Source organism: Aquarana catesbeiana, linkage group LG03 (genome assembly GCF_042186555.1).
Source record: "Aquarana catesbeiana isolate 2022-GZ linkage group LG03, ASM4218655v1, whole genome shotgun sequence".
NCBI lineage: Eukaryota > Metazoa > Chordata > Amphibia > Anura > Ranidae > Aquarana > Aquarana catesbeiana.
The window spans coordinates 132,953,105-132,977,093 of NC_133326.1; the positions used below are offsets into that span (position 1 = coordinate 132,953,105).

The 23,989-nt window shown below is 42.0% G+C and overlaps 1 protein-coding gene across 3 annotated transcripts; it reads left to right on the forward strand.

Annotated features, from left to right (window-relative positions):
• Positions 1-244: 244 nt before the first annotated feature.
• Positions 245-23,742, forward strand: CALU (calumenin). Of its 3 annotated transcripts, XM_073619287.1 has the most exons (8): positions 276-392; positions 12,200-12,305; positions 14,230-14,466; positions 17,485-17,678; positions 20,760-20,926; positions 21,046-21,106; positions 21,286-21,485; positions 21,816-23,742. In XM_073619287.1, the coding sequence occupies exons 3-8, from the start codon at positions 14,246-14,248 to the stop codon at positions 21,918-21,920; spliced, it is 948 nt and encodes a 315-aa protein (XP_073475388.1). In that variant the 5' UTR covers positions 276-392; positions 12,200-12,305; positions 14,230-14,245; the 3' UTR covers positions 21,921-23,742. The 3 variants fall into 3 exon arrangements, with proteins under 3 accessions (XP_073475385.1, XP_073475387.1, XP_073475388.1); XM_073619284.1 differs by lacking the exon at positions 12,200-12,305 and having other exon boundaries at positions 245-392; XM_073619286.1 differs by lacking the exons at positions 12,200-12,305; positions 17,485-17,678 and adding an exon at positions 17,733-17,926 and having other exon boundaries at positions 245-392.
• The last annotated feature ends 247 nt before the right edge of the window (positions 23,743-23,989 follow it).

Here is a 23,989-nt window from a genome sequence, read left to right on the forward strand (position 1 = left end):
TCCTAGCAGAGCTCACACACTATCTGAATGCTGCTTTGTCGTCACCGAACACACCAAGGCGGGGACGCGCCGGACTCCTCATACGAGGCAAACAATCCTCCTGAGAGAAGCGGACCTCTCTCTCTCCCTCACATTAATGAATCTCCCGCCACACCGCAGCGCGCGTTTCCCTCCCCACTCCCTTCTCCCTCAGAGCGGCGCGCGCGCCCGTGTGGACGTGGCGCTCTCCAGCCAACCGCAAAGGAAGACCCGCCTTCATCCCGTCTCCCGCTAATGAGCGGAAAGGAACGGAGTGACGCCAGGGTAGGAAGCCACGCCCACAGGGAAGAGCAGCTGCTTCCGGTGTCGGCGTGTGAGGGGCAGGTCGGGCGGAGTAGGGAGAAGCTGCTCAGGTAACGGTGGGGAAGGGCAGAGAGGATTCTTCTTATGTGTGTTATAGAGTCGGGGCTTATAAGGGCTATATTGTTGTGTGAGTGAGGAGGAAGCTGTGTGAGTGTTGTGAAGTGGTTTCCCTATTTAACGCGGAGCAGTCCTTCAAGTGACACCCTACAGACACCATGGGAATGTATTCTTGTATCAGGAGATGCCGGTATAGGATGATGGGGATCTGTAGTCTGGGAAGGGAGCTCTGACCTATAGATATAGTCATAGAGGACAGCCAGATATAGGTGGGGGCAGTGGTGTATTTTGGTCTTGTGCTGCCCTGGGCAAGACTAAATGTGTCGCCCCCCCCCCTCTAAATGTGTCCCCCCCTCTCTAAATGTGTCCCCCCCCCTCTCTAAATGTGTCCCCCCCTCTCTAAATGTGTCCCCCCCTCTCTAAATGTGTCCCCCCCTCTCTAAATGTGCCCCCCCCCTCTCTAAATGTGTGGCCCCCCCCTCTCTAAATGTGTGGCCCCCCCCTCTCTAAATGTGTGGCCCCCCCCTCTCTAAATGTGTGGCCCCCCCCTCTCTAAATGTGTGGCCCCCCCCTCTCTAAATGTGTGTCCCCCCCTCTCTAAATGTGTGTCCCCCCCCTCTCTAAATGTGTGTCCCCCCCCCTCTCTAAATGTGTGTCCCCCCCCCTCTCTAAATGTGTGTCCCCCCCCCTCTCTAAATGTGTGTCCCCCCCCTCTCTAAATGTGTGCCCCCCCCCCTCTCTAAATGTGTGTCCCCCCCCCCTCTCTAAATGTGTGTCCCCCCCCCTCTCTAAATGTGTGTCCCCCCCCCCTCTCTAAATGTGTGTCCCCCCCCCCTCTCTAAATGTGTGTCCCCCCCCCCTCTCTAAATGTGTGTCCCCCCCCTCTCTAAATGTGTGTCCCCCCCCCCTCTCTAAATGTGTGTCCCCCCCCTCTCTAAATGTGTGTCCCCCCCCCCTCTCTAAATGTGTGTCCCCCCCCCCCCTCTCTAAATGTGTGTCCCCCCCCCCTCTCTAAATGTGTGTCCCCCCCCCCTCTCTAAATGTGTGTCCCCCCCCCTCTCTAAATGTGTGTCCCCCCCCCCTCTCTAAATGTGTGTCCCCCCCCCCTCTCTAAATGTGTGTCCCCCCCCCCTCTCTAAATGTGTGTCCCCCCCCCCCCTCTCTAAATGTGTGTCCCCCCCCCCTCTCTAAATGTGTGTCCCCCCCCCCTCTCTAAATGTGTGTCCCCCCCCCCTCTCTAAATGTGTGTCCCCCCCCCCTCTCTAAATGTGTGTCCCCCCCCCCTCTCTAAATGTGTGTCCCCCCCCCCTCTCTAAATGTGTGTCCCCCCCCCTCTCTAAATGTGTGTCCCCCCCCCTCTCTAAATGTGTGTCCCCCCCCCCCTCTCTAAATGTGTGTCCCCCCCCCTCTCTAAATGTGTGTCCCCCCCCCCCTCTCTAAATGTGTGTCCCCCCCCCTCTCTAAATGTGTGTCCCCCCCCCTCTCTAAATGTGTGTCCCCCCCCCCTCTCTAAATGTGTGTCCCCCCCCCCTCTCTAAATGTGTGTCCCCCCCCCTCTCTAAATGTGTGTCCCCCCCCCCTCTCTAAATGTGTGTCCCACCTCTTCCTTCTCTGGTGGCTGTGCGGTCCGAGCGTGAAGCATGAATGAACCCCGAGATCTATGGGGTCACATACTTTGATCTCAGACGTTCATACCTGGACTTGTAGTTCTTCACTAGTTGGGGGGACATTAACCCCTGAGATCTAAGGATGTGACACCCCCCCCCCCCCCCCAAATCGAAGGACTACAAGCATGAACCCTTGAGGTCTAAGGATGTGTAACATCGTAGATCTCAGGAGTTCATGCTGGGACCTGTAGTCCTTCACTAGTTTGGGGGGGTGGGGGTGCGTGTCACATCCATGGCTCTGAGGGGTTCATGCTGGGACCTGTAGTCCTTCACTTTTAGAGGTTCTCATCCCTCAAAAGTGAAGGACTACAAATCCCCACTGGCTCTGCAGTGTCTGTCCCCGTCTCCCTCATGATGACACTGCACACGTACCAATTTGGCCTGTGCCCGGCCTCGGCCCTGAGGTTATTTCCCTTCTTCCCTCAGAGCATGCCAGGGGCCCGGAAACTACAATAGAGGAGGTGGGTGGAGAGCACTAGGTGTGGAGGAGGAAGTTAAATCCTCCTCTACTTTGCATGCTGGGGCTGCCTTGGGCTCCCTCTGCATTAGGGTGGGGAGTCGTGGCCATGACGTCACTGTTTGCTAGACGCCAGGCAGCTGTGGCAACCAGTGATCAGTAGAACCTAAGCCAGCGCTGGAGGCAGAGCCTAAGTCTAGTGTATCTGCGGCCACCCAGTCCGCCCTGTTCCCTGTATTCCTTGGCAAGCGGACTGCTTGCTAGTGTCCCCTCTGGCAGGGAGGAGCGCCTCCCCCCCCTTAAAAAAAAAAAAAAAATGCTGCCTCTTGGTTGGGGGTCTCACTACAAAAGTACAGCCTGTTTCCTCTTTATAATGAAGCCACGTTCACTTTGAATATCCAACCATGCACTATTATTTTCCTCAGACATAATTGGAAGTTCAAAGCGAAGAGCGCTTCATTCTATTCATTAACCCCTTCCCGCCGACCGTACGCAGATATGCGTACTCGGCTTTCCGGGGTTATACCGGGATGATGCCCGCAGCTGCAGGCATCATCCCGGTACCGTTGTTTACAGCGGGCGATCGGCTACCCGTGTATAACAACCGATGCGGCTAAAAGCCGCTCGGCTGTTATACCGGAGGAGCGGGAGGGGACATCTCCCGCCGCTGTTACCGGGCCTCCCGTGCGATCGGGAGGCCCAGTGTCCATTCGGCTGCCTTCGGCGGCTGGGGGCGGGCTGGAACGAAGCTGCGAGCGGCTTCGTTTCAGCCTTCTCGTTGTAAACGCGGAAGCGACGTCATGATGTCACTTCCCGTTTACTCGGCTGCCAATGGCGCCGAATTTAAAAAAGTACACAGTATTCAGAATCGCCGTTTTCGGCGATCTGAATACTTTGAAGTGTAAAGGAGGGATGGGGGGTCTTTTAGACCCCCATCCCTCCATAAAGAGTACCTGTCACCACCTATTACTGTCACAAGGGATGTTTACATTGCTTGTGACAGCAATAAAAGTAAAAAAAAAAAAAATTTTTTTAAACACAATTTATAAAGTACAAAAATAAATAAAATCTGTCCCCGCGAGCTCGCGCAGCGAAGAAAACGTAAACGGTGTTCAAACCACACATGTGAGGTATCGCCGCAATCGTCAGAGCGAGAGCAATAATTCTAGCCCTAGACCTCCTCTGTAGCTCAAACCTGGTAACCGTAAAAAAATTTTAAAGCGTCGCCTATGGAAATTCATGGGTACCGTAGTTCGTCGCCATTCCACGAGTGCGTGCAATTATAAAGGGTGACATGTTTGGTATCTATTTACTCGGCGTAACATCATCTTTCACATTATACAAAAAAATTGGGGTAACTTTACTGTTTGGATTTATTAAAATTCATGAAAGTGTCACTTTTCCAAAAATTTGCGTTTAAAACACCGCTGCACAAATACCGTGTGATAAAAAATATTGCAACAATCGCCATTTTATTCTCTAGATTCTCTGCTAAAAAAATATATATAATGTTTGGGGGTTCTAAGTAATTTTCTAGCAAAAAATACGGATTTTAACTTGTAAACACCAAATTTCAAAAATAGGCTTAGTCATGAAAGGGTTAAAGCTGAACTCTAGGGAAAGGAAATATCTTCCCCTGACTGTGGGGCTGGCATTGGTGGTGAGCTGCAAAAATCAGTTTTACTTACCTGAATCTCTGCTATGGCAGACCTTCTCCAGCCTGCGAGATCGGTTCTCGCAGTCTCTTCTCTATGCTCCAGAGGTCACAGGTCCTCTGATGTCATCAAGGTCAATGTAGAGCCCATAGCCCTTCACTGGATGTGAGGATGCCGAGGGACTGTTCACTGTCAGAGTGTAGTAGAGCACTGGAGGAGGTAAACCTGCATTTTCTGGACCCCTAGACCTAAATGAGCATTTAACCCTTAAATAATTAAACCCTCTCTATGCTAGAGTACTTATCCTTATGGCCCATACACATGATCTGAGAATTGTATGAAAAATACCGCTTTTGTAGCGAGCGTATGATCTGATCGTTAGTACACAGCTTTTGAGAGCCGATCACGACAATTCATGCAAATTTTTCCGATGGGACAAGCACTAAGATATACCAAATTGTACGATTTTCTTTTAAAAATACACTACAACACATCACTTTTTATTCCATTTATTTTATAAACGGGCAGTTATTGAGGGCAGGAAAATCAATGAACTATGAGGATACTCACCAGTGCCCTCTTAGTGCATTGAGAACTACAAGCTGACAGCTACAATGGATCATGGTACTTGTAGCCTAGTCATTCACAGGAAACTGAATGAATGACACAGCTCTGTTGGCAGAGCCTCACACAGCAGTGCTGTTGTCATATTGTGACAGTGGGTTCGGGAGAAATTTCCTCCGCTCACTGGAGAGGGGATTGGGGGGAGAAGGTACAGATGCTGGAACATGTTCCACTAAAAACTGGTAGAACATGTTACATGTTCCAAAGGTGAACTCTTTCTTTAAGGCCTCATGCACACGAGACGCTGTTAAACTCGCGTTCAGAGGCAGTTGGACACTTTTTTTCAACTGCCATTTGGGGTTCCTAGCACCAAGTGGCCCAGAGTTATGGGGCCCCAAAGTCGGGTCACAAAATGTCATTCTCTGCTACAGAAAAGTGCTTGACATTTTACGACCCGAGTTTGGGGCCTCGTATCTCGGGGCCACTTAGTGCTAGGAACCCCAAATTTGGATATGTTATAGTGCTAGGTCTACTGTGTTAGCATTTCTAGCACCAAGTGGCCCCGAGATATGGGGCCCCAAATTTGGGTCACAAAATGTTATTTTCTGCTCTGCAGACGCAAATGCGGCAAAACGGGCGTTTCTGAATGCCGGTTTCAGCTTTTAAAAATGTGTTCAGCAGAGTTTGCACTGGCGTCTCGTGTGCATGAGGCCCTAATCCTAAAGTGCAAAATAAATGTGATACATCCTATCAACATTAAGCTGCTGTGCTAAAAATTCCCCAAAGTAAATACAAACAATTATATTTGAAGATGACATTTTCCCCAACCATAAGCCCAGCACGCAAAACCCAATTAAAAGTTGAAATGAAACCTCTATGATCCAACCAATTTCTGCTTCCTCAAAATGCTACTTTGTTAGAAGTATTGAAAACAAGTGTCCAAATACATATATTTAACCACTTCAATACCGGGCCAATTCTGACACTTTGCTCCTACATGTAAAAATCATAATTTTTTTGCTAGAAAATTACATAGAACCCCCAAACATTATATATGTTTTTTTAGCAAAGACCCTAGAGAATATAATGGCGGTTGTTGCAACTTTTTATCTCACACAGTATTTGCGCAGGAATTTTTCGAACGCGTTTTTTTGGGGAAAAAAACTGTTTTGTGTTTAAAAAAAAAAAACCGTAAAGTTAGCCCAATGTTTTTGCATTTTGTGAAAGATGAAGTTACGCCGAGTAAATAGATACCTAACATGTCACGCTTCAAAATTGCACATGCTCGTGGAATGGCGCCAATGTTCGGTACTTAAAAATCCCCATAGGCGACGCTTGAAATTTTTTTTACTGGTTACATGTTTTGAGTTACAGAGGAGGTTTAGGCCCAAAATGATTGCTCTCGCTCCAACGTTCGCAGCGATACCTCACATGTATGGTTTGAACTCCGTTTTCATATGTGCGCGGGACTTACGTATGCGTTCGCTTCTGCGTGCGAGCACACGGGGACAGCGGCGCTTTAAAAATAATTTTTTTTTTTATTGTTATATTTTATTTTTTTTTATTTTGACACTTTTTTGAAAAAAAAAAAATTGATCACTTTTATTCCTATTACAAGGAATGTAAACATCCCTTGTAATAGCAATATGACATGTCAGGTGCTCTTAATAGTGAGATATGGGGTCAATAAGACCCCATATCTCACCACTAGGCTGGGAAGCCTGAAATAAAAAAAATAAATAAAACGATCGCCGCTTCCCAGCCGAAGCGGCGCCGTTTTTTTGAATGGAGAGGCCGGGCGTGATGTCATAACATCGCACCCGGCCTCTGACGATCATAGAGACTCCGGGGACCATCTGGTCCGCCGGAAATCTCTATGATCTACATCCGGCGCCGGCGGATCCACTCTCCCCCTCACCGATCGTAACGGTGAGTCGGAGCAAGCACCGGAGGGCGGCGGGAGGGGGGGACGTCCCCTCTCGCCTCCCATAGGAACGATCAAGTGGCGGAACGGCCGCTATGATCGTTCCTATGTTGTAGAGATTCGCCGGCTGAAACCGGCAATATCTGAATGATGTCTGTAACTACAGGCATCATTCAGATATACCCGCCCAAAGCCCAGGATGTCATATGACATCCGTGGGCTGGAAGTGGTTAATAAAAAATCAATTTCACCACATTACTGGATGTTGCTAGTTGGACACTTTGTTTTCAGTACTTTTTAACAAAAGTAACATTTTGGGGAAGTAGAAACTGGTTGGATCATAGATGTTTCATTTTACCTTATCTATTGACACAAAGGGGGTTATTTACAAAAGGCGAATCCACTTTGCACTGAAAGTGCACTTGGAAGTGCAGTCACTTTTAATCTGAAGGGTAGATCTGAAATGAGGGGAAGCTCTGCTGATTTTATCATCCAGTCGTGTGCAAGCTAAAATGTTGTTTTTTTATTTTCCTTGCATGTCCCCCTCGGATCTACAGCGGCTGCAATTCCAAGTGCAATTTCAGTGCACTTGTAGTGCGAAGTGGATTTGTCTTTTGTAAATAACCCCCACACTGTTTCAGTTTTGGGGACATATTTATCTCTGACTATAAGGCCTCATTCACACGAGGCGGATCCGCTGCCATGGAGTCCGCCTCTGTCCGTCAGCTCAGCGGGAGATCTCTCCGTTGATCTCCGCTGAGCCGGCGGATGACAGGTCCCTCTCTGCTCACTGAGCGGGGTGGGGCTTGTCGAGCGCGGCGGCGGCCACCAATTGGCTGTTACTGGCCTCGCTGCATTCTGGGGATTGTAGTCCGGAGGCAGAGGCGGGGCGCGCGGCACGTCAGACGAGTGGAGCTGTCTTTGGCCAGGCGGGGGGGACGGAACGGAGCCGGGAGCACTCCGCTGGTGGGCACTGCTGAGGTAGCAGTGGATTACATTATTAGGCTGTACTGGTGGGCACTGATGAGGTAGGACTGATGGGCTGCATTGATGTGATGCCCTGGTTGGCACTGGTGGGCACTGATGGGCTGCACTGGTGGGCACTGATAAGGTGGCACTGATGGGCACTCATGAGATACACCGGTTGGCACTGGTGGGCACTGATGGACACCAATGAGGTGGCACTGATGGACACTGATAGGCTGCACTGGTGGGCACTAATGAGGTGGCACTGGTGGGCACTAATGGACACTGATAGGCTTTACTGGTGGGCACGAATGAGGTGGCACTGATGGGCTGCACTGATGGACACTGACAGGCTGAACTGGTGGGCACTAATGAGGTGGCACTGATGGACACTGATAGGCTGCACTGGTTGGCACTGATAGGCTGCACCCCACCTCTCTACCCTAAACAATAACCTCCTCTCCACCCTAGACTTTGAGATGAAGGAAAAAGAAAAAAAATCGGCCGCAAAAATCGGCAACATATATCGGCCGCCCCGATTTCTAAATATCGGCATCGGCCACAGAAAAACCCATATCGGTCGACTTCTAGGTGACAGGTACTCTTTTTGGGGACATGAGGGGTCTAATAAATACCAATGTCTCCCCTGCCCTTCACACCATCTAACCAAGCACAGATCGGCTTGGTTAGATGTCTCCTGGCTGTACTGGCCAGGAAAGTGTGCATATAAAACTGGAAGTGACATCGCTTCCGGTTTCACTGTTTGCATGTGAGATCAAGGCATGGATTTGCTCGGTCTCACTGCAGTCTCTTTCCCCCCACCGGCTGATGTGTTCTCGGGCATCGGTAAGCATGAGACAGCTCCGGAACCATGGAAGGATGATGGGGCACCGTGCGGCTGGCTGTGTGAAAGTGGTCGGTAGCTATGGAGCTGCCGCATCACTTTCGCTTTGAAACGGCTCGCCGACTCTCCAAAACCCACACAGGCAATCTTTGGACGTACATAGTACGCCCAAAGAGCTGAGCTGGTTAAACGAGTCATTCAATCCTTCTGTTTGAAGCCTCCTATGATTCGTACAGCGAGACCATCTTTGGGACATAAATTGGTTGGAAAATTGCCTGTTCTGATCCTGTTTATTATCCCACTAAATAAACCGCATCAGCCAGCCCTCTCCATAGAAACAAAACTCGTGCTCAGACAAGCTGTTGTTTCTGTGCCCACAGGGCAATAGGGGTGTCTAAACGGATTCAGACTGTACATAATTATCTAAATAAAATGTATCCTTAGAATTGTATGATTGTTTTTTGTTATTAATTTAAAGCGCCTTTTTTTTTCTTTTGCATGTGTAAAGGCTTGTTTACACTAGATGCAGTTGGGCGCAGTACAAACGCATATGCAAGATAAATCGATGGATTTCTATGAGCCAAGTTCTTTGTGCTTTCTTGATTTATAAAAAGTACAGCATGCTGCATTTTTCTGCACTGAAAAACATTTGTAAACGTTTGTAAAGGCAACTTCTCAAAAAAAAAAAAAATTATTATTTAAAAAAGCGGACTGGCACATTGCAAATGCACATGCACAAGAAACACACAAGTGAACATGGGGATTGTGGTCTAAGACTTAGTTCGCACATATGCAGGTGTAACAGACTGAGCATGCACACTGCAGCTAAAAAAAAAAAAAAAAAAAAAAAGCTTTCACAGGTATTTGAGTTTTCACTTCAGCTTGAAGACACTTGTGCTTTTTTGTGCTCCTTTGTGCATTTTTATTGCGCTTTTTTTAAGCATAAGCAGTTTTATTTTTTTGACAAACCTACCCCTTATTTTTCCTAGTATTTTTTTTTTTGTTGTTGATTTTGAGCTATTTTGAACTTTTTCATGCTTTTTCAAGCGTTTTTGGGCACTTAGGGCTCATGCACACTGTAGCTCAAAAACAATAATAATCTGCTTTTATAGGCATTTGAGCTTTTATTTCAACTTGTGCTTCTTTGTGCTATTTTGCACGTTTTTATTGAACTTCTTTGAGCTTTTTTGAGCTTAAGCGTTTTTCACAAACCTTCCCCTCAGCTCATTTTTCCTTTTTTTGTGTGTTTTTGAGCCTTCACGCTTTTTCATGCGTTCGTGGGCACTTGGGCGTCTTTTCTGCTCGAAAGCTCCTCTCAAAAAATGCGAGTTTGGTGTTTTTTTTCTGCCTCTATAAGCATATGCCTGTAAACTCCTGAAAAAGCCATAGAGTGCATGGACATGTTGGCCAACATGGAGGGGAGTTTCCCGGCAGAAAAAATGAGCCTCTAGTAGCAGCTTATTTGAGATGCAGTGTGCACAAGTCCTTAACAAGCCCTCAATGTTAACTTCTGTGTAACTGCTTCCAGACCACTTCCAGTACGTCGGTACTTTGACATTAAATACTGGGGTTATGGCAGCAGATTCTTAAATGGCGGGCGGTCTGCTTTAAGATAAGTGGTCTCCGCGGCGGAGTCACCACGTGATCAACGGGAGAGGTGCCCCCGCCATGTCATCCCCGACGCTTATCGTCTCCGTCAGTAGCGGTGTAGACGATCCGATGCTGTCCCCTGGGAGACAGGAAGTCGAGTGAGGGAATGATGGCCCCCACTCGAGTCATTGTCGCTGGATGACGGAAGCGACGTCAAATGTCCCTTCCACCCAACGGCCTTAAAGGGACAATTTTTTTTTTTTTATTGGAAAAAAAAAAGCCTTATGGCTCTTTCACACCTGTGGATCCGTATTCAGCCATCCGCTTGCTCAGCAGGGATCACTCTGTTGATCCCCCGCTGAGCCGGCGGATGACAAGTCCGTCTCTATGGAGGGATGGACCTGTCAGATCTCCGCTCTCCTCTATGGGGGGGATCAGATGATTACGCGCCACCTGTCCGTTTTCATCCGATCCGCCAGATGGATGGAATACAGGGTTGCCATCCGTCTGGATTTTGCGGATCGGATGTCAGCGGACATGTCACGGCTGACATCCGTTGCTCCATAGAGATGTATGGAGCGACCGCTCAGATCCGCTGAAAAAACTGACAGGCGGATCTGAAAGGTCTGCACGTGTGAAAGAGCCCTTAAAGTGTAAATGTGAGATCTGAGGTCTTTTGACCCCAGATCTCACAATAGAGGTCCTGTCGTGCTTTTTTTTTTTTTTTCTATTACAAGGGATATTTACATTCTTTGTAATGGGAATAAAAGTGATCCAATTTTTTTTTTTATTAGAGACATTGTAAAAATTTAAATAAATAAGTAGTAATACATTTAAAGTGCCCTGTGCTTGCGTGCAGAAGCGAACACATACGTAAGTCGCACCCGCATATGTAAATGGTGTTCAAACCACAGATGTGAGGTAACGCCGTGATCGTGAAAGCAGAAATTATAGCAAAAAACCTTCTACTGTAACTCAAAACTTGTAACCTGTAGAAAATTTTAACCGTCGCCTATGGAGAGTTTTAAGTGTCAGTTTGTCACCATTCCACAAGCGTGGGGCTGTTTCTCAGCATACTGTACTGACAAGATTCATGTAATAATTGAAGGAAGGATAATGGGAAAAATATACCAAGACCTTCTTGATAAAAATCTGCTGCCATCTACCAGGATGATGATGAAACAAGGGTGGACATTTTAGCAAGACAATGATCCCGAATACAAAGCCAAAGAAAGAAAATAAAGCTGCTATAATGGTCCAGCCAATCACGTGACTTGAATCCAATACAAAATCTATGGAAAGAACTAAAGACCAGAGTTTATAGAAGAGGGCCATGGAACCTTCAACATTTGACGACTGTGTGGGACCAAAATCACACCTGAGCAATGCATGCAACTAGTTTCTCCATACAGGAGGTGTCTTGAAATGTACATGATTTCTTTGCTGGTAATGAAAAAAGTATTAAATACATTTCACTTGGCTTGTTCAATAATTTTTCCTGTGTCATTCCATTTTATTACACATAACTTTCTGATTTCTGTGTATGGATTGCATGGGTTGTTATCGACATGTTGTGAAAATGTCATGTCAATAGCACCCTTAGAAATACATTTACCTACAATATAAGTGAGTGTGGCGCTAAAAGTATAATATATGTACGTTATTGGGTAAAGCCAGACCGAATGTCATCTGAAAGGCAATATGCACAATAAAGTGTATTGATGAAAATTGATCGTATAAGAACTGTTAGCTGACACTAGCAGAAATAAGTACTGTGAAATAAAAAACAATATAAACCTGAAGGTGTTTAGGTGAAACACACAAGTAGATCATGTATAAACTGTTAGCTGACACCAGCAGAAATAATTACTGTGTACTAATATGAAAAAAGTGGAAAAAAGATGTGTGTGAGTATTAAAAGAACTACAAATCCCTACAGTGGGGAGGAGCAGTTATATGCATGTGAAACAAAGATGATGTGAAAATACTAAAACATCACAAAAACTGTGCTAAACGCAAATAGGTATTTAAACATAAAGTGAGGAGGTAGGATTTAGATAATAAAATAATGAAAATGTGAGTTGTGAACACATGGACTACTAATGAAACTAAAAGTCCATCCTGAACTCATAGGTTACTGTCGTAACTCAAAGTCCGAAAATGCAGCTGAAACGATCAACAGCAGCCGGAAATGGTATTGAGGGGCCCTTAAATCCGGGAATGGCATCCACAAGATAAGGTATCCAACATCTGTATGAACGGGATAGGCAAAAATACCCTTACCAGCAGTGATGGACTCCCAGCCGGCGGCTAGGGAGTCAAACAGGCTTGTAATGGAGCGGGGGGAATAGCTCTTTGTTCCCAACAGCTGAAGATGGTGGAAAAACAGCAGCACTCACCGACCAAACCTCTCTGCTCACACTGACCCTCAGCTTTAAAGATGCCGGTGGAGGGTTGCTCATCAAAGGTCCGGCTCCATGGATTAGATGTAGGTCCTCATATGGATAGGGATAAAAAAAAACTTCTCCATGGTGTAAATCAGCTTTTGAAAAGCTTTATTTAAAACAAAGTAGTAAAACACACTCTGGCTCATAAATAGAAGTCAGGTATGAAAGGGTATAAAAAGCGCTATAAGTCAAATGGTGGCAAGACAGGCATAACAAACCCTACGCGTTTCGTCCGATAGGACTTCGACTTCGACCTACAAAACTGGTCACGTGTTCAATGCTTATTTTACCCGCTGTATACAATCTCCCCAAATAATGACTATTTGGCAGTAAGTCCCAGTTTCTGGTAATTTTTACTCGTTTTTTATTTGACAACTATAATGAAAAATGTTTTGTGGCAACTGTTTGATCTATTTAAATGATAGTATTCAGTTTATAAATAGTGTGTGTTTTTTTTTTTTTTTTTTTTTTTTTTTGATTATGCAAACAAATAGTTGTGGACACTTATTTAGCGAGATGATACCACCTCACAAATGTCACAGAACCTAGAAGCATTAGGGAGCATTTTGTAAAAATGTACAGATACATTCTTTTTTTATTGTAGCTAATTTATTACGCACAAATACATCTGTCCCTAACAGGGTGGATAAAAGTCAATGATTAAAAAAAAAATCAAAACAATCAGATTTTTTATTTAAATCATATTTTATTAAAATGCTTTTGGATTAAAAACTAAAGATAGGTGTTTTTTTTTTTTCTTTTTCTTTTTAAGATACATTAATTTAGTTCAGCGTGAAATTTAAGCTTGGTTATGTAGCACAAGGCTGTATATTCTGCAATATTTAAAATATATATTTTTTTTGGGTAAACTCATTCAATGAATCCAAGCTCTGCAAGCTGAGATAACGTGCACTGCATTGATGCATTAACACAATTTCACAGTAATCCTGAGCTAAAACAAAATTCAGGATTATTCCTTTATCCCATTGTTTTGAAAATCTATGTATACTACAAACTGTATGATTGAATCGGTTTTGACTTTGATGTTTTACTAACCTGAGAGCTTATTATTCTAATCAGGAGACCTTCATTTTGTTTGCAAATATTAAAGATTCTAACTACCAGCAAGAATAAGTCCTTACATTTAAAGAGCACCTGTCATTTCAAATCCATCATGGCAGCGCCCGTTAGCAGGCATCCACTCACCTGCTGCCACCACGTCCCTCACCTTGTGTCACTGCCGCATCACCAGCCGTCCCATTATAGTGAATGGGACGGTCGGCGAGTCAACAGCGGGTCAGAGCCGCTGTGGGACAGAGATGATAGTTGGTCTTTAAATATTATGAATTAAATCGAGCCTTTTTACTAGTGATTTAAATCATGATTTAAATCAAATCCACCCTGGTCCCTAAACTGCATTTTAGCAGATGCAACAATGTAAGGAAACAGACAATTTTCATAAATGTCCTCCTATGTAATACTGGTAACTGAATATGGAGCCAAGCACCACCATGCACATATAAATGATTTGCTTTTTTTTGTCCATATCTGTACAGCAGTAATGTTTACATGTATTCAGGCTAATTGAGACGATGATTATGATGTTTTATGTAATACTTATTATTACTCCAGAATGTTATGAAATTCATGTTTCGTGGACGTTTTCCAGGTGATGTTTGCTTAACTTAGGAATTGTTTTTATTTTTGATAACTAAGGTGACTTCATTAAGCAATGGACAAGAATTATCTCCTGCTGAGTTTCAGCCTCTGGGCTCTCTGTGCCCTTTGCAAACCTACTGAGAAAAAAGATCGTATCCATCATGACCCCCAACTCAGTGACAAAGTACACGATGACTCCCAGAGCTTTGATTATGACCATGATGCTTTTCTAGGAGCAGAAGAAGCCAAGTCATTTGATCAGCTAACCCCGGAGGAGAGCAAGGAGAGGCTCGGGTATGTCTTCAATGTTGAATAGTGTGTTTGAGAATACTTTCATTTTTATTGAGCTTGCCTTTTAATAAATCCCCTGATTACAGCCTTGTGTTTAAATCCTTTGTCCTTCCATTTCTCTTAACTGTACAACCCTGACCAGGAGCGCACAGCTGAAAATATCCCTGCTGTCTTCTCTCCTTAGTGTACACAAGCACTGTGGCCCCATTCATTCCTTTGAGTGACCTGTATTCCAGCTGTCCTGTGAAATTGATTCCTACAGTGCCTTAAAGTATTCATACCCCTTGAAATTTTCCACATTTTGTCATGTTACAACTAAAAACGTAAATGTATTTTATAGTGATTTTATGTGACAGACCAACACAAAATGGCACATAATTGTGAACTGGAAGAAATATTGATAAATGGTTTTCAATATTTTTTTTTTTTTTTAACAAATATCTGAAAAGTGGCATGCATTTGTATTCAGCCCCCTTTACTCTGATACCCCTAACTAAAACCTAGAGGAACTAAGTGCCTTCAGAAGTCGCCTAATTAGTAAATAGTCGACCTGTGTGTAATTTAATCTCAGTATAAATACAGCTGCTCTGTAAAGCTCTCAAAGTTTTGTTAGAGAACCTTAGTGAACAAAAAGCATCATGAAGGCCAAGCAACACACCAGACAGGTCAGGGATAAAGTTGTTGAAGTTTAAAGCAGAGTTATTTTTATTTATAACCTATCACAAGCTTTGAACATCTTACGGAGCACTGTTCAAGCCATCATCCAATAATGGAAAGAGTCCGGTACAACTGAAACCTACCGAGACATGGCGTTCACCTAAACTCACAGGCTGGGCAAGGAGAGCATTTTTCAGAGAAGCAGCCAAGAAGCCCATGGTAACTCTGGAGGAACTGCAGAGATCCTCAGCTCAGGTGAGAGAATCTGTCCACAGGACAACTATTAGTCGTGCACTCCACACACCATCACTACCATGAAACGTGGTGGCAGCAGCATCATGTTGTGCTTTTCTTCAGCAAGGACAGGGAAGCTGGTCAGAGTTGATGTGAAGATGGATGGAGCCAAATACAGGGCAATCTTAGAAAAAAACCTGTTAGAATCTGCAAAAGACTTTAGTCTGGGGCAGAGCTTTACCTTCCAGCAGGACAATGACCCTAAACATACAGCCAGAGCTACAATGGATTTAGATTAAAGCATATGCATGTGTTAGAATGGCCCAGTCAAAGTCCAGACCTAAATTAAATTGAGAATCTATGGCAAGACTTGAAAATTGCTGTTCACGGATGCTCTCCATCCAATCTGTGACATTCTCTAGATGTGAAAAGCGACTTGCAGCTGTAATTGCAGAGAGAGGTGGTTCTACAAATTATTGACTCAGGGGGGCTGAATACAAATGCACACCACGCTTTTCACATATTTATTTGTAAAAACTTTTGAAAAACATTTATCATTTTCCTTCCACCTGACAATTATGTGCCACTTTGTGTTGGTCTATCACATAAATGTTTTTGGTTGCAACATGACAAAATGTGGAAAATTTAAAGGGGGGTATTACTTTTTTTAAGACACTGTATGTCTATAAGATTGGCTTTATATGGCTGCTTTAAATGTTTCGATGTAAAGGTTCCACAAACCTATGTAATTCAAACTGAGCAAATGGTACAAAAATGAGTTGAGATTAGATTCAGTGGGAATTGATTATCAAAATGATCACTAGCTCCAGATATATAGGCAGCTGAATTTTTAAACCCCAGCCTTAACTTTTTCTGTAAAAGAAAAAGTCCCAAGACTTTCTATTGAACAATCAGGATTACAATAAAGAAACAAAGTGGAGGTTTATGGGGGTTGAAGCCAAGCTTGGCATTTACTGCAAAAGTTGAGATTTGCATATAAATTCAGCTGCCTATGTATCTGGATCTATTCATTGTTTCAATATGTGGTTTTCACTGCAGGCAACTTTTACTTTATGTATGTCTACATCCTATGCTCAGTTTGAATTAACCATGCTGGTGACAGGAATACAAGAACATGCCTTACTATTGTTCTGCTTGCTATCTATGATATGGATAATCTCAGTTGTTTTGCTGTCACCCAGGCCTCAGCTGTCATTTTTTGTTGGACATTAAAGCGGAACATAACTGTATCTGAGGAGCAAACCGAAAACACTGTTTAATTCATTTTCCTAATTTAGAGCAAACTCACCCACCCATCCATGTTTCCATGCTTTATTTTGCTGAGAAATCACTTTGAAAAATTCCGCCCTAGCATTTCTAGCCATGGCCATCTTGCATAAGGGCAGATGATTCAAATAGCATTTACTTCCTGGAATCCATCTGCCTTTAGCTCAGGCATGCAGGCAGGAGGGCATGCTTGGCTGGAAAAGCCCTTCCTCCCAAGTGAAAGAAAAAACAAATGCCCATGAAGACTCGGGATGTATGACACATCATTTTGACCTAGGCCAGAAAGCAACTGAAGAAATGTGTGTGTAAAAAAAAAAAAAAAAAAAAAAAAAAAAAAAAAAAAGTAAATATACCATTCTGTCTATTTACTAAGGCTAATAGCATAAAGATTAAAAATAGCTATTGTTGATTGAGAGAGTAAAGTTCCGCTTTAACGTTATCCATTCGATTGAGGTGTTTCCAGTGTTTGTTATAATCCATGTCATGTTTGCTAATATGTCTGGCAAATGATTGGTTTGGATTTTCTTAGAAACACTTAAACATTTAAATGTTGTACTAAAAGGCAACTTTTTGAACTTTTTTCAATCTTCCACTATGAAAAAAAAACTGAACACCTCTGCCAATGTAATGCCTTTGATTCATGGAAGGCAAAATCAATGTTCCTGGATTAATGGTGTGCATGCTAACTTGCCCAACTTACACGTCAGCATTTTGTTTCTGCCCTGTCATTGTTTTGTTCCATTCAAATACTTTCTCGATAAACTGTACCCTTTCTGATTTTGACTCGCCTCTAACATATCGCCTTTCTTTCCTCCTCTGCTGGATGCTATGATGTCTCAACAGAAAGATTGTGAGTAAGATAGATGCAGACAAGGATGGTCTTGTTACAGTTGAAGAGCTAAGGGATTGGATAAAATTTGCTCAGAAGCGGTGGATTTTTGAGGACGTAGAGCGCCAGTGGAAGGGCCATGATCTCAATGGGGACAACCTGGTGTCGTGGGAGGAATATAAAAATGCCACCTATGGTTATATTTTCGGTAGGTGTTGTTCCTGTCTGCATCCTCTTCACCCCTGCAATTTTTTCTTTGTAGAATCATTGTAAGTAAGATAGACTTGGATAAGGATGGGTTTGTGACGGAGGGGGAACTGACTGCATGGATCAAGAAAACCCAAAGGAAATATGTGTACGACAACGTCGAGCGTCAGTGGCAGGAGTTTGACATGAACCAAGATGGCCTTATATCATGGGAAGAGTACAGAAATGTCACCTATGGCACTTACCTGGGTAAGGGGGCTGGAAGTAAATTTTAAAAATGTGTTTGGTACAGTGCCTGGGCTGACATGCTGAAGAAACAACCATGTAAAACCTTGCAATAGGTGAAATCTTACACTTGTCATTTTAATGCTGTTGAGCACAAAAGACTAAAAAAAGTTGCTTGCAGATTCTAATTTCACATTTTAAAATTGAGACTTTCATGACGCAGTAACTATTTTACATGAGAAATTTAAGGTAGTTGGGCTTTCAAAATATGGTTACAATTTACTATTTGCATTAGTGGGTCAAAAACTTTAGTTTTTAGATATAAAAATTAGCCTGCTTGGCCCTTTTTGTGTGGTAGTTTGAAGAAACATTTGCCCCAGTGGATGGAGGATTGTATATTAAGGAATCCACCTTGGTGCTGCTTTGCAGAATGCTAATATCAGTTCAGGTAAAAATTCTAGTTCAATGGACAATAAAAGTAATTGTGTATGTTTTATATAACACATACTCAGCTATACATATATGTAAAAGAATGGAGGCATAAAAAAATTGAACTAAAGATGGCAAAAGCTGATCTTATAACCAATATTTTATCCAATATAATGGTTCCCAAACCTGACTTCCACTACCAACCGTGGCTTACATTTTGAGGATCTCAGACAGGTAGTTAAAGCCCCACAGCAGCCATGATTTTAATTTTGGATTAAATGAGAGAGGGTTAGAACCACCTTTTGATTGCAGTCTGTATCCACATTTGAGAAATCTGGCCTCTCCTCCTTCCCCTTCTTTATTTTTGTATTTTTTGTTGGAATCAATCAGGAAAAAAGGGAGAATCACCCAAGCAATGACAAATTTCAACATAAAATTTTGAGCAATGAAAAATTAGACCTTATTACTATTGGTGTCCTCTCTCAGAATGTTACTCCTCACTTCCTTTCCAGTTCACATGTGTCAGACACAATGGGAAGAAATTTCTCTAGTGGTGAGGAAAAAAAAAAATTATATAATTTTAATGCATTAAGATAAGAAAAAACCTTCTGTGTGCAGGAGCCCATCTCTCTCCAGCAATGTCCACGACTGCCTCGACCATCTGGGACTCTCCTTCTGATTGGCTGAGACAGCAACAGTGCCATTGGCTACTGTCTATTAGTCAATCCGGAGAGGGGGTGAGGATCTGTGAAAATCCACTGCACAGGGTAGGTAAGTATAACATGTTTGTTATTTTTAACTTTAAAAAAACGAGACTTTAGTATCACTTTAAATGTGCGGTTTAACTGCTTAAGGCCAGAATCCACATGATGATGCGGTCCCAAATCTTCTCTCCTATTCAGTTTGCATGAGGTGGAGTCCTCCTTCAGGTGTCCACGTCACTTTAATACATGAACTTATAATAAACAGAAAAGTCCATAAACTAATATTAGAAAGTCCATGGATGTGTGTAATTAAAGTGCCCAATTAAACTGAACACACAGTCCAGTGAGTGAGGAGTGGTCATCATCCCCCCAACACACACAACGCTGTATGTATCAGGTGGCAGTTTATAGGGCACAGCAGCAAGTGAGTGTATTTCTGTATGCCTCAGTTTTTTAATAAACCTACCCCAACGGTATTATGCTACAAGCCTCTTTCTCCGGGTATTCTTCCTTTTGAGTGCTATGGCTGAGCACAGTGGATGAGTATTTGGTGGAATACAAGCAGCACAGATCTGTTAGGGGATTTCCCCACAAGTATGTTTGACCATACTAGAGATAGTTGGTCAGAGAGCTATGGTGAGTGCAAATCCACGTGGGGCACATAAAGCACGTTTGACTGAAGCACTTTGTGAAGTCCATAGGGAGTACCAGCACTTTATTAAATCACAGGAGGTCCAAAGAAGCACTGTCACTTAATTGAAGTTGCATTTTGAAAAGTGGGACTGCTTATATCAGTCACTCCTAATTGAAGTTAGAATTTGAAGAGCGGGACTTTTTACAGTTCACGGAAATCTTTTTTTTTTTTTTTTTTTTTTGTGTGTTTATTTAGCAAACATGTGACTGCAGCATTTCATATATATATATTTTATTTATTTTTTTGCATAAGCACATGGTTATTTGTAAAAATAGTGTACCTGGAAAAGGTAAAAACATCTTGTGAGCACATTGGGAGGGGATTGATCCGTGTATCAGCAGGATTTGCAATATACTGTGTGTGTGTATATGTGTATGTGTGTGTGTATATATATATATATATATGTCTGGAGTGTGGGAGGAAACCGGAGTACCCGGAGGAAACCCATGCAGACACAGGGAGAACATGCAAACTCCAGGCAGGTAGTGTCGTGATATATATTATATATTTTATATATATATATATATATATATATATATATATATATATACACACACACACACACACACACACACACACACACACACACACACACACACACAAATATATATATGTGAAATATATATAATTTCATTCCCTGAACTTTGTATGGTTAAATTGGGCTCTTTACACATTTTAACTATTAGAGATTGGTTTATGGACTTTTATATTCATAAACATGTTTGTGGTAAAGGAGGATTTTTTAGGTTTCCTCATTTTATTGAGTTTAAGTTATATTCTGTCATGTCCTTTTTGGAATTTTTATGTACTTTTAATATTAGTTTTATATTGTAGGATGAGTTGTATTTGTTTTTTTTTAGGTACTGTACTTGTATAGCTGCTATATTTAGGGGTTATAGATACACTTATTTTGGTTTGATTATTTACACAGAATGTATTGACTTGTACTTTTTATAATTTTATAAAGTCAATAACTAGCTCATTTTTATCATTGCATTGAGCCATTAATTCTTGCCATTTCATGTTTTAGATGATCCTGATCCTGATAATAGTTTTAATTACAAACAGATGATGGTGAGGGATGAACGACGTTTTAAAATGGCTGACAAGGATGGTGATCTGATTGCCACAAAAGAGGAATTCACAGCATTCCTGCACCCTGAAGAGTATGACTATATGAAGGATATTGTTGTGCTGGTGAGTTTACAGGCTAAATAGAAGGGAGTTATAAAATTGATTTGTGCTCTAAAACACTTATGCAGTCACCATGTTGGTTGAAAACTTTTAGTTTTATATCTCTTTATCTCAATACACAGGAAACGATGGAAGATATTGATAAAAATGCAGATGGAGTGATTGATTTGGAAGAGTACATAGGTAAGTCCTCATCTGTTTAATGAATAATAAACCTAAAACAGACTATTGTTTTGATGCCTTTTAAATAATGGATAAACATCGGATATCAATTGTAGTTAACTTATGCGAGAAAATATCTTGTGTTTCTGTGGGAAAATGTTGTCATGCGAGTTTACTTGATTTACTCCTTTTCTGTCCAGGTGATATGTACAACCATGATAATGATGCTGATGAGCCAGAATGGGTGAAGACTGAGAGAGAACAGTTTGTTGAGTTCAGAGATAAGAACCGTGATGGCAAAATGGACAAAGAAGAGACCAAGGATTGGATCTTGCCCTCTGACTATGACCACGCTGAGGCTGAAGCTCGCCATCTTGTTTATGAATCTGACCAAAACAAGGTAAACACTGAGAAAGTTAATATGTATTTACTTACAGAAGGGGTAAACTGGAATCCCATAAAGTATGGGATGGAGTCAGACTTCATTTCCAAAAAAATAAACTTTTTTTGTTTTTACAGACATTCTCAAATATAGAAGTAGGGGCATTGGATCTGAAATCTGGAGTTCTTGGGATTTCATTGCTCCCAGATGTAGTGTTTATTTAACCCCTTAATGTCGGCTATATGTGGCAGCTCGGCGGTGGGCTTTAACACCAAGCTGTCACTTCTTGTTCTTTATTTTAGGATACATTTCGATGACTTTCACTAAGGATATGTATTCTTTTCTCAGGATGGCAAGCTGACACGAGAAGAAATAGTTGATAAATATGACTTATTTGTGGGCAGTCAAGCTACAGACTTCGGGGAGGCATTGGTGAGACATGATGAGTTCTGAAGAAGATCAGTGACTCGGCGCTCACTCCTGAGCACAGGAGACTCCTCGCCCTTTTCATGGGCTTTGGAGGATGCATCCAGAATACAAAGAACAAAAGTAATTTATTGCAAACTGACTTTTAAAACAAGAAGAAGACGCAAACCTTACTCTGATTACTCTTTGGAGACCACATAGACGTTACTCTGTAAATTAATATGCCTCATAATGGCAACAACACTATTTTCTTTTCACTTTATTTGTATCCTGGGATATGTCGGCAGTGTTGAAGACTTGGAATCATTCCACATTACTGGCTATTATTGTTCTGTGGCTTTAATCTAGCCATGCTCAATCCCTGTCCTAAAAACACACCAACAGTGCATGTTTTCCCTCTATCAGGTGAGGGTGTACCTCCATTAAATAGCAAACTGTGTGAAAGGACCACACTATCACACCTGAGTTTGTAGAGAGAAATTAAAATGTGCACTTTTAGGAAGTCTAGAAAACCAGAGTTAAGAGCTACGGTCCTAATTTCATCTAACTGTATAGAGAACAGACCATATATCCTAGGGTCCCATGGCATAGATTTGTATACAACTTAAAATTCCATAAAAATTCAAAGAACAAATTTATGTGGAATTTTCTAACAGTTTATTTAATATCGCGATTGTAACAGATCCCAGGGCCTTATTTGTAAATTTATAGTAATTCTTTGCTTGATCATTACTTTTCTGAGTATTCTCAGTTTTAAATAGTCTGTTTAAAGGTCAATTTGCTGCCTATTTTTTATATTTTTAATGTTATTGAATTGCCTGTAACCTACATTTAATGGTTACAATCCTGTAACTAATTCAGTATTGGTCCTTTTTGTTCATTTCATAAATGATTCCTTTTTAACCTATGCATAGTACTGATTTTGTAATGACTATGGCAGAAATCGGTTAAATGATTGAGTCTAGTGAATGAACAAGATCAACACAATTGTTTTTGTTCTCCCCAAATTTTGTATGCATTTATTAATAAGTATTGTACAGACTAAGTAGTTCACTCAGCTGATGCCAGTGTTATTTCTGAGGAAAGTTAAATCGTCTTGTATAGTATCAGTTGCTTTGTTTTATTGATCACATTTATTTATATTAGGACTTGAGATAATTGAAAGCGACCAGCAATTTAACATGTTCTGATATGGTTTTTAACTATACAAAACAGCCCAAATCAAAGCTTTCATCTTTTTCCAAACTTTATAAATGCTTTTTTATAATGTGGTATTAATATTTTGATATTTAAGACTCCTCTACATAAACGTCTGGCTGCAGGCCTGGTCAAGGTAGAATAAATGGGTATGAAATGCCCTTTATTGCAGCTGGCACTTGAGCTTTTTTTTTTATTTTATTTTTTTTGTTTTTTTGTTTTTACGTCTGTAATCCACTCAAGGAGTCAGCAGAACATTTTAAATCCTAAATTTTGTCCATCTCTACATGTTTGGCTATTTGTGTATTTTCCAAAGGAAAACCTCTTGTAAATGTATAGTATTGCCACCCAGTTCAGATATGAACACATTATAAAATACACTAGTATCACAGCAGATTGGTCTTAAATATACATTCAGATATGAACAGGGAAGAGCCTTGTCCCTTTGTGTTTTAGGCAAGATTTTCTCACCAATTTATGCTATACTTATGTGCTAGAGATGAGTTGGTGTACTCTTGTTATCAAGAGTCTGTACAACAACCATTCACTTTTGTAGTTTATCACAATTCAACTTATTCTGAATCCATACTGTCATGGGTGCTAAAACATGTCTGATTTGTACATTGACCTGCAATTAAAGTGATTTCCGATATTGGTTTGTATTTGTTTTGTGTGCTATGCTGTAAATTGAGTTTGTGCTGCAACCACTGGTGAAGTAAAATTTAGCAGACCACAAGGTAATAGATATGTTTTCTCTTTTAGCTTGTAAGCCATATGTTGTTTTTTTTTTTTTTAATTTATTTTAAATCTCACAAATGGTACTTTAAATGCTGAACGTCAGAAAAAAACAACAAAAACATAAATGCACAGCTGAAATGCCTACATCCTAACCATTTTTA

What these genes read in the sequence shown, in the direction of transcription:
- CALU (XM_073619284.1), top strand. Translation starts at nt 14,246, where the DNA reads ATGGACAAGAATTATCTCCTGCTGAGTTTCAGCCTCTGGGCTCTCTGT. An exon ending in GAGAGCAAGGAGAGGCTCGG is followed by an intron (nt 14,467 to 17,484) that starts GTATGTCTTCAA and finishes ATGTCTCAACAG; the next exon opens with AAAGATTGTGAGTAAGATAG. An exon ending in TGATTTGGAAGAGTACATAG is followed by an intron (nt 21,107 to 21,285) that starts GTAAGTCCTCAT and finishes TTTTCTGTCCAG; the next exon opens with GTGATATGTACAACCATGAT.